General features: G+C 38.2%; 1 protein-coding gene across 1 annotated transcript in view; it reads right to left on the bottom strand.

The window, feature by feature from the left end:
- Positions 1 to 13,424, bottom strand: part of LOC121926428 (guanylate cyclase 2G-like) — a 69,295-nt gene extending 55,871 nt beyond the window's left edge. Inside the window, exon 1 of the mRNA XM_042459413.1 lies at positions 13,242 to 13,424. Coding sequence (XP_042315347.1) covers positions 13,242 to 13,409 — 168 coding nt within the window. The 5' untranslated portion in view covers positions 13,410 to 13,424. The remainder of the gene's footprint in view (positions 1 to 13,241) is intronic.
- Between the last annotated feature and the right edge of the window lie 460 nt (positions 13,425 to 13,884).

Here is a 13,884-nt window from a genome sequence, read left to right as displayed (position 1 = left end):
TTTTTCCCTGTTGAAATTCATTTTGTTAGTTTTGGCCCATCTCTCTAGTATGTTAAGGTTATTTTGAATTATGATCCTTTTCTCTTGGGTATTGGCTACTCCTCCAAATTTGTTGTCATCTGCAAATTTGATAAGCATACCCTCTATTACATCATCCAAGTCATTAATAAAGGTGTTAAATAGCACTGAGGCCAGAACAGGGTTTGTTTGTTTGTTTGTTTGTTTTGTCCAAAATGGCAATTTTGCCAGTTTTTGTTGTTCTCCCTTCTCAGGCCATATTAGGCCTGTGTGTGGGTGCGTATGCCCCTGTCAATTTGCCTGTCAACTTATGGTGACTCTATTTATTCAAGGGATTTTTTTTTCCAGGCAATGAATTCTCAGAGGTAGTTCTGCCAGTGTCTTTTCCTAAAATATACCCTACAATATCTATTGGATGTCACCTATCTAAATACTAACCATGACTGACCCTGCTTAGCATCCAAGATCAGATGAGATCTGGTGCCTTTGAGGTACCTAGGCCCTATATTAGACCTAGGAGGGGCTTTTAAAAAACAGGAAATAAACTGGGGCTTCTCCTTTATGCTTCCACAAAGTCTCACCCCACTCACACCATCCTTTCAGCATTTCAATGGGACACAGGCAAATGCCACAGCCCGTTTCTGCCCAAAGGCAGATGCTTGAGGAACAGTGGTGTCACACACCCCTTAGAGTGTCACCTGGTGCAGTCCACACACTCCTCACCCCCTATTGACACCACTGTTTAGTGGCTTTACTGGCTGGAAAATGGGATGCAAGTGGCGGCATGTGGTCTAGAGGCCCTCCTATAGACCTATCTTGCTAGCTGAAGGTTTCCCTGTTTTCAGATTAACTGAAATGACATGGGATGTGCTCCACTATTTGAAGTGTTTGTTTTGTTTTAGGAGAGATACTGTAAACTAGTGCAGGCCATGCAGAAGTAGTACATAGAAAGAAGGAGCACATGAATCATTACTTCAGCAGGATGAAAGACTCTGGTTCTACATTTACCTTGCCTCTCTTTCTTCCTGTTTCTCTTGTGGTTGTACTGTGTAATACTGTTTTTGAAATATAAAGTTTAGACACAGCAGTATCTCTTCCGCTGTCCCAGTACCAAATAATAAAAGTCTCACAATAGCATGATCTTCTGTCCTGCTGTGGTAACTGTGGGCTCTTTAAAGTGTTGTGAGAAGTATAGTGTATGCTTTTTCACTTCATTCTAGAATCCAGTCTGAAGGCTCTTGATGGTACAGCATTTTTAAAACAGGTATTTCAACTGCACAAATCTTCCCTACAGTTCAGACAAAAAACAAACAAAACTTGCTTTGCTCTTTCATCAGTGGCCAGCTCTCAATAGGAATCAGCAACTCTTCTCTGCTGTCTAATGCTTCATTTCTGTAATCTATTTTATTTCATTAATTCACAGGACAATCCAATGGCTTGTGCCCCAGTATAAGGCTGCATCTACACAGCAGAATTAATGCACTTTGCCACCACTTTATCTGCCATGGCCCAATGCTATAGACCTATGGGATTTGTAGTTTTGTACATATATTAGCCTTCACTATCAGAGAGTTCTGACAAAATACAAATCCTAGGATTTCATAGCATTGAGCAATGGTAGTTAAAGCCATGCCAAACTGTATTAATTCTGAACTGTAGCAGCTCTCTTGACCTAAATCTCAACTCGGGAATACTTAGACCAGTGCAATAGGCCACTCCTGCTGTCTCATAAACCTGATACTTCTTCAAAATTGGGTTTCTAATGCTTTTACAAAGATAGCCCAATAAATACTACAATTTAAGTATTTAATAAACACAACACGTGTCTAGCTTCACTTCCATATTTCCAACTACTGTTGGAATTTTCCAGCTGCTATTTCCAATTGCTATTTTATTGTTAATTGTAATCAAGATAACTTTGATTTACCATGACCCAATGAATGAGAGATTTTTCAAATCACCCAGATATCAACAATCCTGCTCAGGTTTTGCAGTGTCATGGCTGTTGCTTCCTTGAATGAGGTCCAAAACACACTGCAGAAATAATCCAGTTTGAGACTGCTTTAACTGTCCTGGATTAATGCTAGGGAATTCTGTGAACTGTCATTTTGTGAGACATTTAGTTTTCTCTTTCAGAAAGCTTTGGTGCCACAATAAACTACAATTCCCAGGATTCCCTAGCATTGAGCCAGGGCAGTTAAAGATTTCTCAAACTGTATTATTTCTGCAGTATGTTTTAGACCTGAGTCTATCCACCTATAATGTTGTCTCCCTCTTTTCCTACTTCCTTCCACCTTACCAAGCATCAGTCATTGCCTTTTCTAGTGAGTCATGTCTTCTCATGATATATCTGAAGTACTACATTCCCCGTTTAGTTATCTTGGCTTCTAGGGAAAATTCAGGATTTGTTCTAGAATCCATTTATTTGTCTTTTTTGCAGTCCATGGCATCTGCAAAACTCTCTTCCAGCAGTACACTTCAAATGAGTTGATTTTCTTCCTGTCAGCTTTCTTCACTGTCTATACATAGAACCATACACAGAAATTGGAAATACTAAGTACAATGTAGTGAAATTGCAACCAGATCAGAAGAAACTATTGAATGCTAAATTTACATCAGAGGAAATTAGAAATGCAATACATAAACTAAAAAATGGGAAATCCCCAGGCATAGATGGACTTTCGTCCAAATACTATAAAGTGTTTGAAACAGAATTGATAGAGCCTTTAAAAGACACGTATAACGTGATCCAGAGGGAAAACCAGAAACATGGGGAAAAACTATAATTTCCTTAATTTCCTTACCAAAAGAAGGTAAGGATGAACAATTAGTTAGTAATTATAGACCAATTTCACCAATGAACAATGACTACAAGATCTTGACATTGATAATGGCGAATAGACTCAAGGAAATTTTGGTGGAAAAGATAAAAAAGGACCAAAACGGATTCCTCCCAGGAAGGCATATTAAAAATAATATCAGGACTATAATTAACACCCTAGATTATTATAACACCCATAATGAAAGAAAGGCAGCATCTAATAGACAGGACGTTAGCTTAATAATTCTGGAGGAATTAAGGGAATTCAAGAAATCTTTTAAAAAAGAAATAAGAGAGGAATTGAAGGAAACAAGGGAAGAAATAAGGGCGGACACGCATAAGGAAATACAAAGCTTAATGAGTAAGATTGATAGAATAACAGGTGAAGTGAAAGACTTGAAAACAGAAGTAGAGCAAGTATCTACCCAAACAAAAGCCCTGGAGAGAAAAACAAACAATATGTTGATTGATCAACAAAATGTGAATATGAGTTTTCTATTGCAAGAGGTGAGATATAGGGAAAGAAACCTAAAAATTCGAGGTCTACCAGAGACTGAGAAAGAACAACTGTTTGATCGTATTATTCCAGATCTGGCTCAATTCATTGAGATACCGGAGGAAACTTTATTGCTATACACAGAAAAAATATTTAGAATAAATTCAAGATGGGCTAAGGAAAAAAATTTGGACAGAGATATAGCAATCTGTATGACAAACGCTAGAATTAGGAATAAAATCTGTTCTCAGAGCTTGCAGAAAAAACTAATAATAGAGGGCAAGGAAATTGAGGTATATAAGGACGTGCCTATACAAATTCTGCGAAGAAGACAAGAATACAGATTCTTAACACAAGCATTGTACAAAAACAACATAAAATACAGGTGGGATACATTTGAAGGGGTCCTATTCTTCTTTAGGCAAAAAAAAGTACAAAATAGATAACCTTGATAAAGCCAGGGAATTCTATAGGAAAGTGCTGGAAAAGGGGAAAAGCCCAGAGGAAGATCAAGCAAGAGAGAAAAAAGGCTCTAAAGAAAATTTACAATTGAAAGAAGTTTAAGACACAGGCAAGAGTAAAAGGATACTGTCTCAGGCAAAATAGGGGGAAAAGGTTTAGAGAAAGAAGTGAAAATGAAAATTAAAATAGGTTCTTTAAATGTAAGAGGTTTAAATAAGTTACATAAGAGAAAACTTGTATTTCATTATTTATTAAAGAGTAAATGTGATATTGTGTGCATCCAAGAAACTAAAATAAAAGAAAGTGAAGCAAAATATTTGAAAAATAACAGTCTAGGCTGTCTATACTGTTCACTGGATAAAAAGAAGAGAAGAAGGGGGGTTGGAATCTATGTAAATAGGAGATTTAACTGCAAAGAAGTATTTAAGGATGAGGACGGAAGGTACGTTGCAATTCAAATGGATATGGATAACCAAAAACTGAATATTGTCTGTGTTTACGCCCCATTAGAAAAGAAAAATACTTTTTTCCAAAAGTTGCATCAGGACCTAAGCAAATTAGATGGGGATAAAACAATTATAGTTGGAGATTTTAATGGCGTGCTTAAGCCTAAAAGAGACAGGAGAGCAAACAAAAAGATTCAGAACAATCAGGGGAAACTCCCTGCGAGTTGTTTTGATATGATACTAGAGAACAATTTATTAGATGTATGGACTTACCTTTATAAAAATAAGGATGGATTCACATATTTTTCAGATTCCTGTAGGTCTGTCTCAAGGATAGATATGTTTCTGTCCACAAAAAAAGTTCTACCCCTGATAAGGAAAATGGAAATTGCCCCGAGGGAGATATCGGATCATAATATGATCGAAATGACTATGGAGGTAGAAGGTGGAATGAAAGAATGGGTATGGAAGTTGAATGAGAATATACTGAATGACGAGAAATTTGTAAAAGATCTTAAAGAGGAAATTAAACTGTTTTTATTAGAAAACTATTCCAAGGAGGTTAAAGACAAAATTGTGTGGGATACGTGTAAGGCAGTAACCCGAGGGTTGTTAATCAAAAGGGCTGCAGAAGTGAAAAAGCTAAAACAGGGTAAGCAAGAAGAGCTACGACAAGAGCTTAAGAAATTGGAAATTGAAATGCAGAAAAAAATGAATAATAAGAAGCTAGAAAAGCAATATAGAATATTGAAACTTAAGCTGCAAGAGGACTCTACAGAGGAGATGACAAAGAAGATCCAAAGGACTAAGCAAAGGTATTTTCAACATGCCAATAGAACAGGAAGATGGTTGGCCTTTAAACTTAAAAAGGAACAAGAAAAAAAAATAATAACAGAAATAAACCATAAAGGGAAAAGATTAACAAGCTTGAAAGAAATTAAAAAGGCCTTTGGCGACTATTATCAGGAGTTATTTAGGGAAGAAGGAGATAAAACAGCAAAACGAAGTAAAATATCTGAGTTCTTAAGGAGGAAAGAGAACAGTATAACCAAACTTAGCGAGGAACAGAGAGATCTTTTAGAAGAGCCTTTTACACAAAAAGAGATACTAGAGGCAATAGATGCTTTAAAGTCTGGAAAAGCGCCTGGCCCAGACGGATTTACTGCTAAGTTTTATAAGACCTTTAGGCTAGAAATTATTCAATTATTATGTAATGTATTTAACAAGGTGAAGTCGGAAGGGAAGCCAGAATCTTGGGGTAACGCTAATGTGGTCTTAATACCCAAGGAGGGGAAAGATCCGACAGACTTGGCAAGTTACAGACCTATAGCGTTGCTGAACCAGGACTATAAAATTTATACTTGGATAATAGGACATAGATTAAGGAAAGTGCTGAATGTAATCATTCACAATGACCAGAAAGGTTTCTTGCCTGGCAGGCAGATTAAACAGAACATAAGATCCTTGCTGAATATTGTCGAATACTATAATATACATAGAGAAAAAAAGCTAGCGTTGATATTTCTCGACGCCGAGAAGGCGTTCGATAATATAAATTGGCAGTTTCTCCTGGAGGTGTTAAGAGGAATGGGCTTTGGGAAGAATATGGTAGCAAATATTGAACAGATCTATAAACAGCAAACAATTCAAATAATTGTGAATGGGGAGAAAACAGGGAAAATCAATGTGGATAAGGGCACAAGGCAGGGGTGTCCGCTGTCCCCATTACTGTTCATAATGCTATTGGAAATTTTGAACAACTCAATAAGAAGTAACAACAAAATCAAAGGCACAAGGATCAAAGGATATGAACATAAGATAAGGGCATACGCCGACGATTTGGTTATAATATCAGAAGACCCTATGAAGGGTATAACTTATATACTTGAAGAATTGAATGATTTCGCGAAGGTCTCAGGATATAAAATGAATAAAAATAAAACACAGATGTTGACAAAGAACCTAAATGAGGAGGAAAGAGAGGCACTATCTTTAAAATCAGGTATAAAGATACAGAAAAGGGTAAGATACTTGGGAATATGGCTCACGAATAATAATTTAAACCTATTCGAGGATAACTACAAAAGAGTCTGGAAACAAATAAACAACGAAATGATGCAGTGGAATAAATTCGATTTAACTTTATATGGTAGAATTGCAGCTGTTAAGATGAATGTGTTGCCCAGATTGATGTTCTTATTTTTAAATTTGCCAATTATCATGAAGGATAAGGTATTTAAAGACTGGGAAGGGTCAATATTTAAGTTTATATGGCGGGGCAAAAAAGCTAGGATACAGGGTACAATACTAAAAAAAAGGGAAAGCCTTGGGAGGCTGTGCCTTACCAGACCTAAAAATCTATTATAGAGCTTGTAGTATAACCTGGATACAAGAGTGGATTACATTATCAGACATACAATTACTAGAATTGGAAGCAGTCAACCTTAAATACGGATGGCATGCCTACATGTGGTATAATAAAGACATAGAAAGCACGGAATTTAATAAGCACACATTGAGAAAGGCATTATATAAAAGATGGAAAAGTATAAGAGAAAAGTTATATTTTGGATTACCTAATTGGGTTTCGATCCAAGAAGCCTTTTTTGGCAAAGGGAAAAAAGAGTGAAGAATGGATAAGAAATAAAGACCTGATAAAAATAAGCAATGATGGTAGGATAGAAATCGTCGATCTTGATAACCTACATCAAAGAGATTTTAAACTAAACTGGTTTGAATACAGTGGTACCCCGGGATACGAATGCGCCGGGTTACGAATTTTTCGGGATACGAAAAAATCCCATAGGGATTTATTGCTTCGGCTTACGAAGGTTTCTTCGGGTTACGAAAAAACCGCGGCGCTATTTTCCGCCACCGGAGGGCAGCAGAGAGCTATTTTTCCATTAGCGCCTATGGGAATTCGGCTTACGAAGGTATTTCGGGTTACGAAATTAACCGCGGAACGAATTAATTTCGTAACCCGGGGTACCACTGTACATGCAAATAGTACAAAAAATTAAGAAGGATAGGAAAGATAGAGTCTTTGAGAAAGAAGTGAATAAGCTAGATGAAATGTTTTGGCAAAAGGATAAAGGGAAGATTTCCAAAATATATGACCTTCTTTTGAACAGAGAACTGGAACATGAAGTGATTACTCATAATATGACAAAATGGGCCCAAGAGATAGGGCATAGCATAGATTTGGAGCACTGGGAGAATGCGTGGCGTAAATCCAGTAAGTTTACGGCATCTCAAGATTATATAGAGAACTGTTTAAAGGTTGTGAACCGCTGGTATTATACACCGCAAAGGATCGCAAGGATTTATAACTTAAGTAGCAATGTCTGTTGGAAGTGCCAAAGATGTAAAGGGAATTATCTGCACATGTGGTGGTCCTGCCCTAGGGTTAAAAAATTTTGGCAGAAAGTTCACTGTAAGATACAAGAGATTTTCAGTGTGAAATTTCCCTGTACACCGGAATTATTTTTACTTAATATGACATCTTTTCTTGGTGGAACCCTTGAACCAAAATTTTGGAAAATTTTTCTTTACGCGACCACTACAGCTAGAATATTGCTGGCTAGAAATTGGAAGAAAAAAACCATACCTAGGCGGGCTACACACCGCCGCTTTGCGGCGGTCTGCCGCCGCCGCCAGAAGGTCCGCGGGGGAGCCGGAGACTATAGACGGCCCGACTCCCGCGCGGACCGAAAAAAGAAGCTCCAAAATGGAGCTTCTTTCTGCGTCGCGTTTGCGACGTAGCGAGGCGCCAGGGGCGCGCTCGCTACGTCAGCAGCGGCGCGACGCGTCTGGACGCTGTGCGTCCGATGCGTAAAGATGGCGCCGGCCATGTAGAAAGGCCGGCGCCATCTTGTACGGACGGAGTCCGTACGAGGCCCAGGGGCGTCTAAAAGAGACGCCCCTTTTTTAAAATGGGACGTCCTCCGGACGTCCCAAAGGGCCGTCTGGAAAGCCCCCTAGAATAGATGAGTGGTTATGGAAATTGATCGAAGTCAAAGAGTTAGACAAATTAACAATGATGATAAATGATGATAAGAATAAGGAAAAGAAGTTAAAAGAATGGGAACCTTTAGAAAGGTATTGGTACAAAAGATGTAACTTAAATGATAAATGGATGTAAAATTTGGAATGCCAATTGTTGAAGATTACTTGTAAATTGTGTAAATAACAGGTTAGAGCGAGTTGATCTCTATGAGATTGTATTAGGTACCTTTAAATGTAGCGTATAGACACATATATGAATAGGTTGGAAGCTATATTAGTGAAATGCTGTGCTTTTTGGTTATTCTTTATTTTATTTTTATTTTTTTTACCATGGATGGTATCCCCCTAAGTTCGATTTGAGATATGTATGGGGGAAAAAAAAAATGGAATGACTCTAATGTATAAGTTAATATATATATGTATACAAACATATAATAAAGATAATTAAAAAAAAAGGCAGCATTTTTGTTCATTGATGCTGAGAAGGCTTTTGACAGCATCAGCTGGAAATTTATGTTTGAGCTGTTAAATGTAATGGATATGGGAGAAAATTTTGTTAACTGTGTGAAAGAAATTTATAGAAACCAGTCGGCATGCCTGAAAATCACTCCTGCATTCCCAGACTCACACAGTTGTTCCAGGCAAAGCATTTTCTGAAGATGCCAGCCACAGATGCTGGCGAAACATCAGGAAGAAACTTTTCTGGAACATGGCCACACAGCCCGAAAAACCCACAAAAAACTATGGATGCCAGCCATGAAAGCCTTTGACTTCACAAGCTAGTGAAAAGTGGGCTAGACAATGTAACTGTTACATGGATTTGTAATTGGTTGACTGGCCAAACCCAAAGGGTGCTCAACAATGGCTCCTTTTCATCCTGGAGAGAAGTGACCAGTGGGGTCCCACAGGGCTCTGTCCTGGGCCCAGTGCTATTCAACATCTTTATCAATTACCTGGATGACAGAATTGGGAGTATAGTTATCAAATTTGCAGATGACACCAAATTAGGAGGAATAGCTAATACCCCAGAGGACAGGATCAAAATTCAAAATGACATGAATAGATTAGAAAGCTGGGCCAAAGCTAGCAAAATGAATTTCAACACGGAGAAATGTAAAGGTATTTCACTTAGGGTAGAAAAATGAAATGCACAGATATAGAATGGGTGACACCTGGCTGAATGAGACTACATATGAAAGGGATCTGGGAGTCCAAGTAGACCACAAATTGAACATGAGTCAACAGTGCGATGTGGCAGCTAACAAGGCCAATGTGATTTTAGGCTGCATCAATAAAAGTATAGTGTCTAGATCAAGAGAAGTAATAGTGCCACTGTATTCTGCTTTGGTCAGGCCTCACCTGGAATACTGTGTCCAGTTCTGGGCATCACAATTTAAGAAGGACGTTGAGAAACTGGGGCGTGTCCAAAGGAGGGCGACTAAAATGGTGAACGGTCTGGAAACCAAGTCCTATGAGGAACGTCTTAGGGAGCTGGGGATGCTTAGCTTGGAGAAAAGAAGGTTAAGGGGTGATATGATAGCCCTGTTTAAATACTTGAAGGGATGTCATATTGAAGAGGGAGCAAGTTTGGTTTCTCTCTCCAGAGATTAGGACCCAGAGCAATGGCTGCAAGCTACAGGAAAAGAGATTCCACCTCAACATTAGGAGAAACTTCCTGACAGTAAGGGCTGTTCGACAGTGGAACAAACTCCCTCGGAGTGTAGTGGAGTCTCCTTCCTTAGAGGTTTTTAAACAGAGGCTGGATGGCCATCTGTCGGGGATGCTTTGATTGAGATTAAATGCATCTGAGGAATTAGACTGAAGTCTACGAAAACTCATGCTGCCAATTTTTTTCTTTCACTTAATATCAAAGGTGCTACAAGATCTCTCTACATACTGATTCTGCAGGCTAACATGGCTATATCTTTGAATTCTACCAAAAGAGATAAGACTAAATAATAAGCCTCTTAGAGCTAAACAATGGAGGGCTTTCTCTGCTGTGTCTCCTATCATGTACAATTAGCTGGGCTCCCCATGTGTCTTTCTTCCACTGGAGACCTGTCTGTCATTTTCCTAACTGTAAGTTCTGTCAGTTACTCCTGGTTTTAAATGAACAGATTTATAGAATTTGTGGCTTATATTTGTTTCATCATTGCATCCTTTAAGCTACTGCTTTATTGCATCTCTTTCTATTTTGAACTGCTTTGGGAATTTTTTTAAATATAAATGTTGGAAATAAATATTAAACCATACAAAAGCCTTATAGGGAGGAATATTGCACTATGCAAAAAGCTTATTCTTAAGACATTTCCTAGTGGTAAGGCCTAGACTGGGCAGAGGACAGGGACAGAAACAAATACTGTAGCTGTGATTATTTCCTTATATTCCAACATTTCATGGATGCATATCCTCCAACTGCCCAGATTTGGCAGGGACAGTCCTGATTAATCCTCTGTCAAGCAGTTAACATAGCAGGAAGGTGAAGAGAGGAGGGGACAAAGTCTTGCCCTTGCTAGTAAGCTTAGACAAAAAAATATGGCAACCTCTCCTAGATTGTCTGTTCTTCTTCACTGTTCCCTTTTGCCACCTTGACTGCACTTTGATGTTGCTTGTCCACGTTTGTTATGGTGAAATGGCAGAGGGTTTGCAGTGTGGATTAAATACCCTAAAGACATCAGATCCCATCTGCTGTAAACTATATTTCAGAGCAAGGGAGTGGCAAAACCACTCCTAAGGATTTATTGCCTAAGAAAACCTTATGAAGTTAACGGGATCATCATAAGTTAACAGGTGACTTGGAGGCGCACACATGCAGATGAAAAGCAGAATACATAACCAAGCAATGCCAGTGTGTTCAATATATCAAATTTTATTAACAAGGAAGATAAACAAGTTAGAAGAGAGTGCAGCAGTTTGCTTTTGCCTAAGCATACTGGAAAGGGTAAGATTTTACCCCTCTCTCTTCATTCTTCCATAGACCTTAGTACCAGCTACCTTTCCACTTTGAGCCCAATTTGCAGCAACTAAAGTAAATTGAGGCGAAATAGAGGAAAGTGGGAGGATGACTGCAAAACTGGTACATTTTTAAAGCAGCTAGCTGAAAAAAAATGTGAAAGATTAATCAAGACTGTCCCTGCCAATTTAGGACTGTTGAAGGGTATGGGATTCCTCTAACATTTTTGGTGCCCATCACAGATAATAACAGAGAGTTAGGACAAAGAGATTTCATTAAAAGAGGCAAATTTTTCAAGAAGTTTTCAAAGGTTCCTGACTTTGTTAGTTTTAGTATGTCCAATGGTCAGAGAAAGAATTGTATGCAAGATTACATTGTGTTGGGGGGCACACATTTTAAAAGTATTTGTTCTGATCACTTTGTAAAACTTTAAAATATTTATGGCAATGTTAGCCATGCTCATGTTTCTGAATAAGAAAAGATGTTATTATTTTAAGTATGCAAACCAAATCCATAGGCCCTTTTAGTTTTGTGTAGCCTCTCAATAAGAAAACAAATGAGGAGGTTAGGAATGTAGATAATCCTGAGATAAGAACTTTTCATAAGCCTTCATAAAGCATTCATCAGTCTGACAATTCTAATACTTAAATGAGGACCAGGCCCACACCATGCAGTTCCTTCTCTGGAAATCACTCCCACAATGAAGTCTCCTCCAGAATGTGCAATCAGAAAGTGAATATCTGTAGAAAGATATATTTTGGTCTCCATGTAAGTTGCAACGCCAGTACCAGCAGGTATGAAAATGAGTGCAGTTATAGCTAAACACCCATAGGCTTCCCTTCTATAGATGCTCAAACTATATATACTATATATAGATGCCCGAGGTGAGTGAATCATGGGTGTAACAAGGCTATCTGGCATGGCCCTGTTTCCCACTTCATTGATAGAATACTTGGATTGATTAACACCTGAACAGGATTAGTCACATAATAATAATGGTAAGGACAAATCTGCTCCTCTAAGAGATGTTGTCTATGATAGCAGCACCAAGACAATCGCAAAGGAGGAGAGAGGTGTGAACTTCAGCCACAGACTGTAATCTGGAGTCCATTCTAAGACCTTGTTCTCTTTCTTAAATTGCAGTATGCTTCAGTCCATGCAAACAATTGCCGCAGTCTTGAAGACCATGAGTATTATTGGGTTTTAAGTTAAAAGTACCAATGGGAGATGCCATCACAAGTCATCATCAAGTGCATGTGTTAAACTCTCAATGCTTGAAGTTTGTTTTGATAAACTGGATTATTCTACAATATTCTTATCATTTTTTCTGCAAGCAGTTTCCAAGGAAAATGCATCTATTCATAGACATTAGTTAAAATAGTTTGCACATTCATTCTTTTGCTACAGGCTCATAATGTTTATGCTGTCAACCTACATTCCTGGACTTTGGATTTCTCTTGAGGCACCTCATATACAGTAATTTAATATTTCATTAAAATTACTTCTGAACTTGGTTTAAAATGATTGATGGTCATTTAGCATTAAGAAACAAACAAACAAAATTCAACAAAGCCAGCATTCAAAAGCAAGATAATAACCTTATCATATATACTAATGGGGAATTCATTCTCCAGTGCTGTATAACTAGAAATTGCATCATCTGTTCACAAGAAGGAGATATCATCAAGCCTAAAGAAACTTCCTCTGAGGAAAATATATATAAAATTTGTGATGGGGTAGGGAGAAAGCAAAGGCAAAAACAGTCAAATGAAAAATGTGTTCATAGCTACAGATTTCTGAATGTTTGTTGAAGTGGGCAAAACAGAAAAATGATGTGGGGAGAGTTTTCCTGGGAAAGGGTACAGCTGGATGGTTGGAATCCTGAACAGGAACGTTCCACACTCCCCTCTGTAATATTTTGTTGCATGTCTCACTTCTTCAAATATAATTACAAAAACAACACTATAACTTACAGAATCCAAAAGAAGTAATGCATGATAAAAGCCACTGACAAAAATGCAGGACAAACTCATACTCTACCTCTGTGGCCTCTGAGCAAACAGGTCCAAACAAGGCAGAAATGTGTTTCTTTTGAAACTGTGTGATGAAAGCATCAAGGGACGTCTTAGCTTCACAGCCACAGTCAGCATATACAAACTCCAGGCTATAGTTCTGTAGGTATGATGGGTCTGCATTGACTTTGTCCATTGCAATCTGAAAAGCTGAAATTAACCTTTGGGCACTCAGAGGATGGGAAATATTCCAAGGTGCCTGGAAGGCCACTATGACCTTGGACCTTTCATGACAACTAACTGTATTAGTTGAATATATCACTACAATAGCAAACAAGATAACCGAACCACAGTAAATAAGGGAGAGGCTCAGGTATTGCTGCATCATTGTAAGAAATACAAAGTTTTCTTTTGAGCAGCAAACTTTCCATTGTACTGCAGTATATATACTAATGCTTTAAATGAGCATGTCAACACCTTTGCTCATGGTGTGCCATACATCAAACAGTACTAATTAACAGAATCCTTGATCACCATGGTAGCTTGCTTTGCAGTAGCATCCTCATCTCTGAATGGCTGTTACATGCACAACAACAAAAAAGTCAGCTTGAAATATTTGCAGAAATTAAGTCTGTTGTTCCTGCTTTTCTATCTGAATTAGATGTGTGAGA

This window comes from Sceloporus undulatus, chromosome 3 (assembly GCF_019175285.1).
Source record: "Sceloporus undulatus isolate JIND9_A2432 ecotype Alabama chromosome 3, SceUnd_v1.1, whole genome shotgun sequence".
Taxonomy (NCBI): Eukaryota; Metazoa; Chordata; class Lepidosauria; order Squamata; family Phrynosomatidae; genus Sceloporus; species Sceloporus undulatus.
Note: the sequence above shows the minus strand (reverse complement) of the source record. Positions and strands in the feature narration are given on the sequence as shown.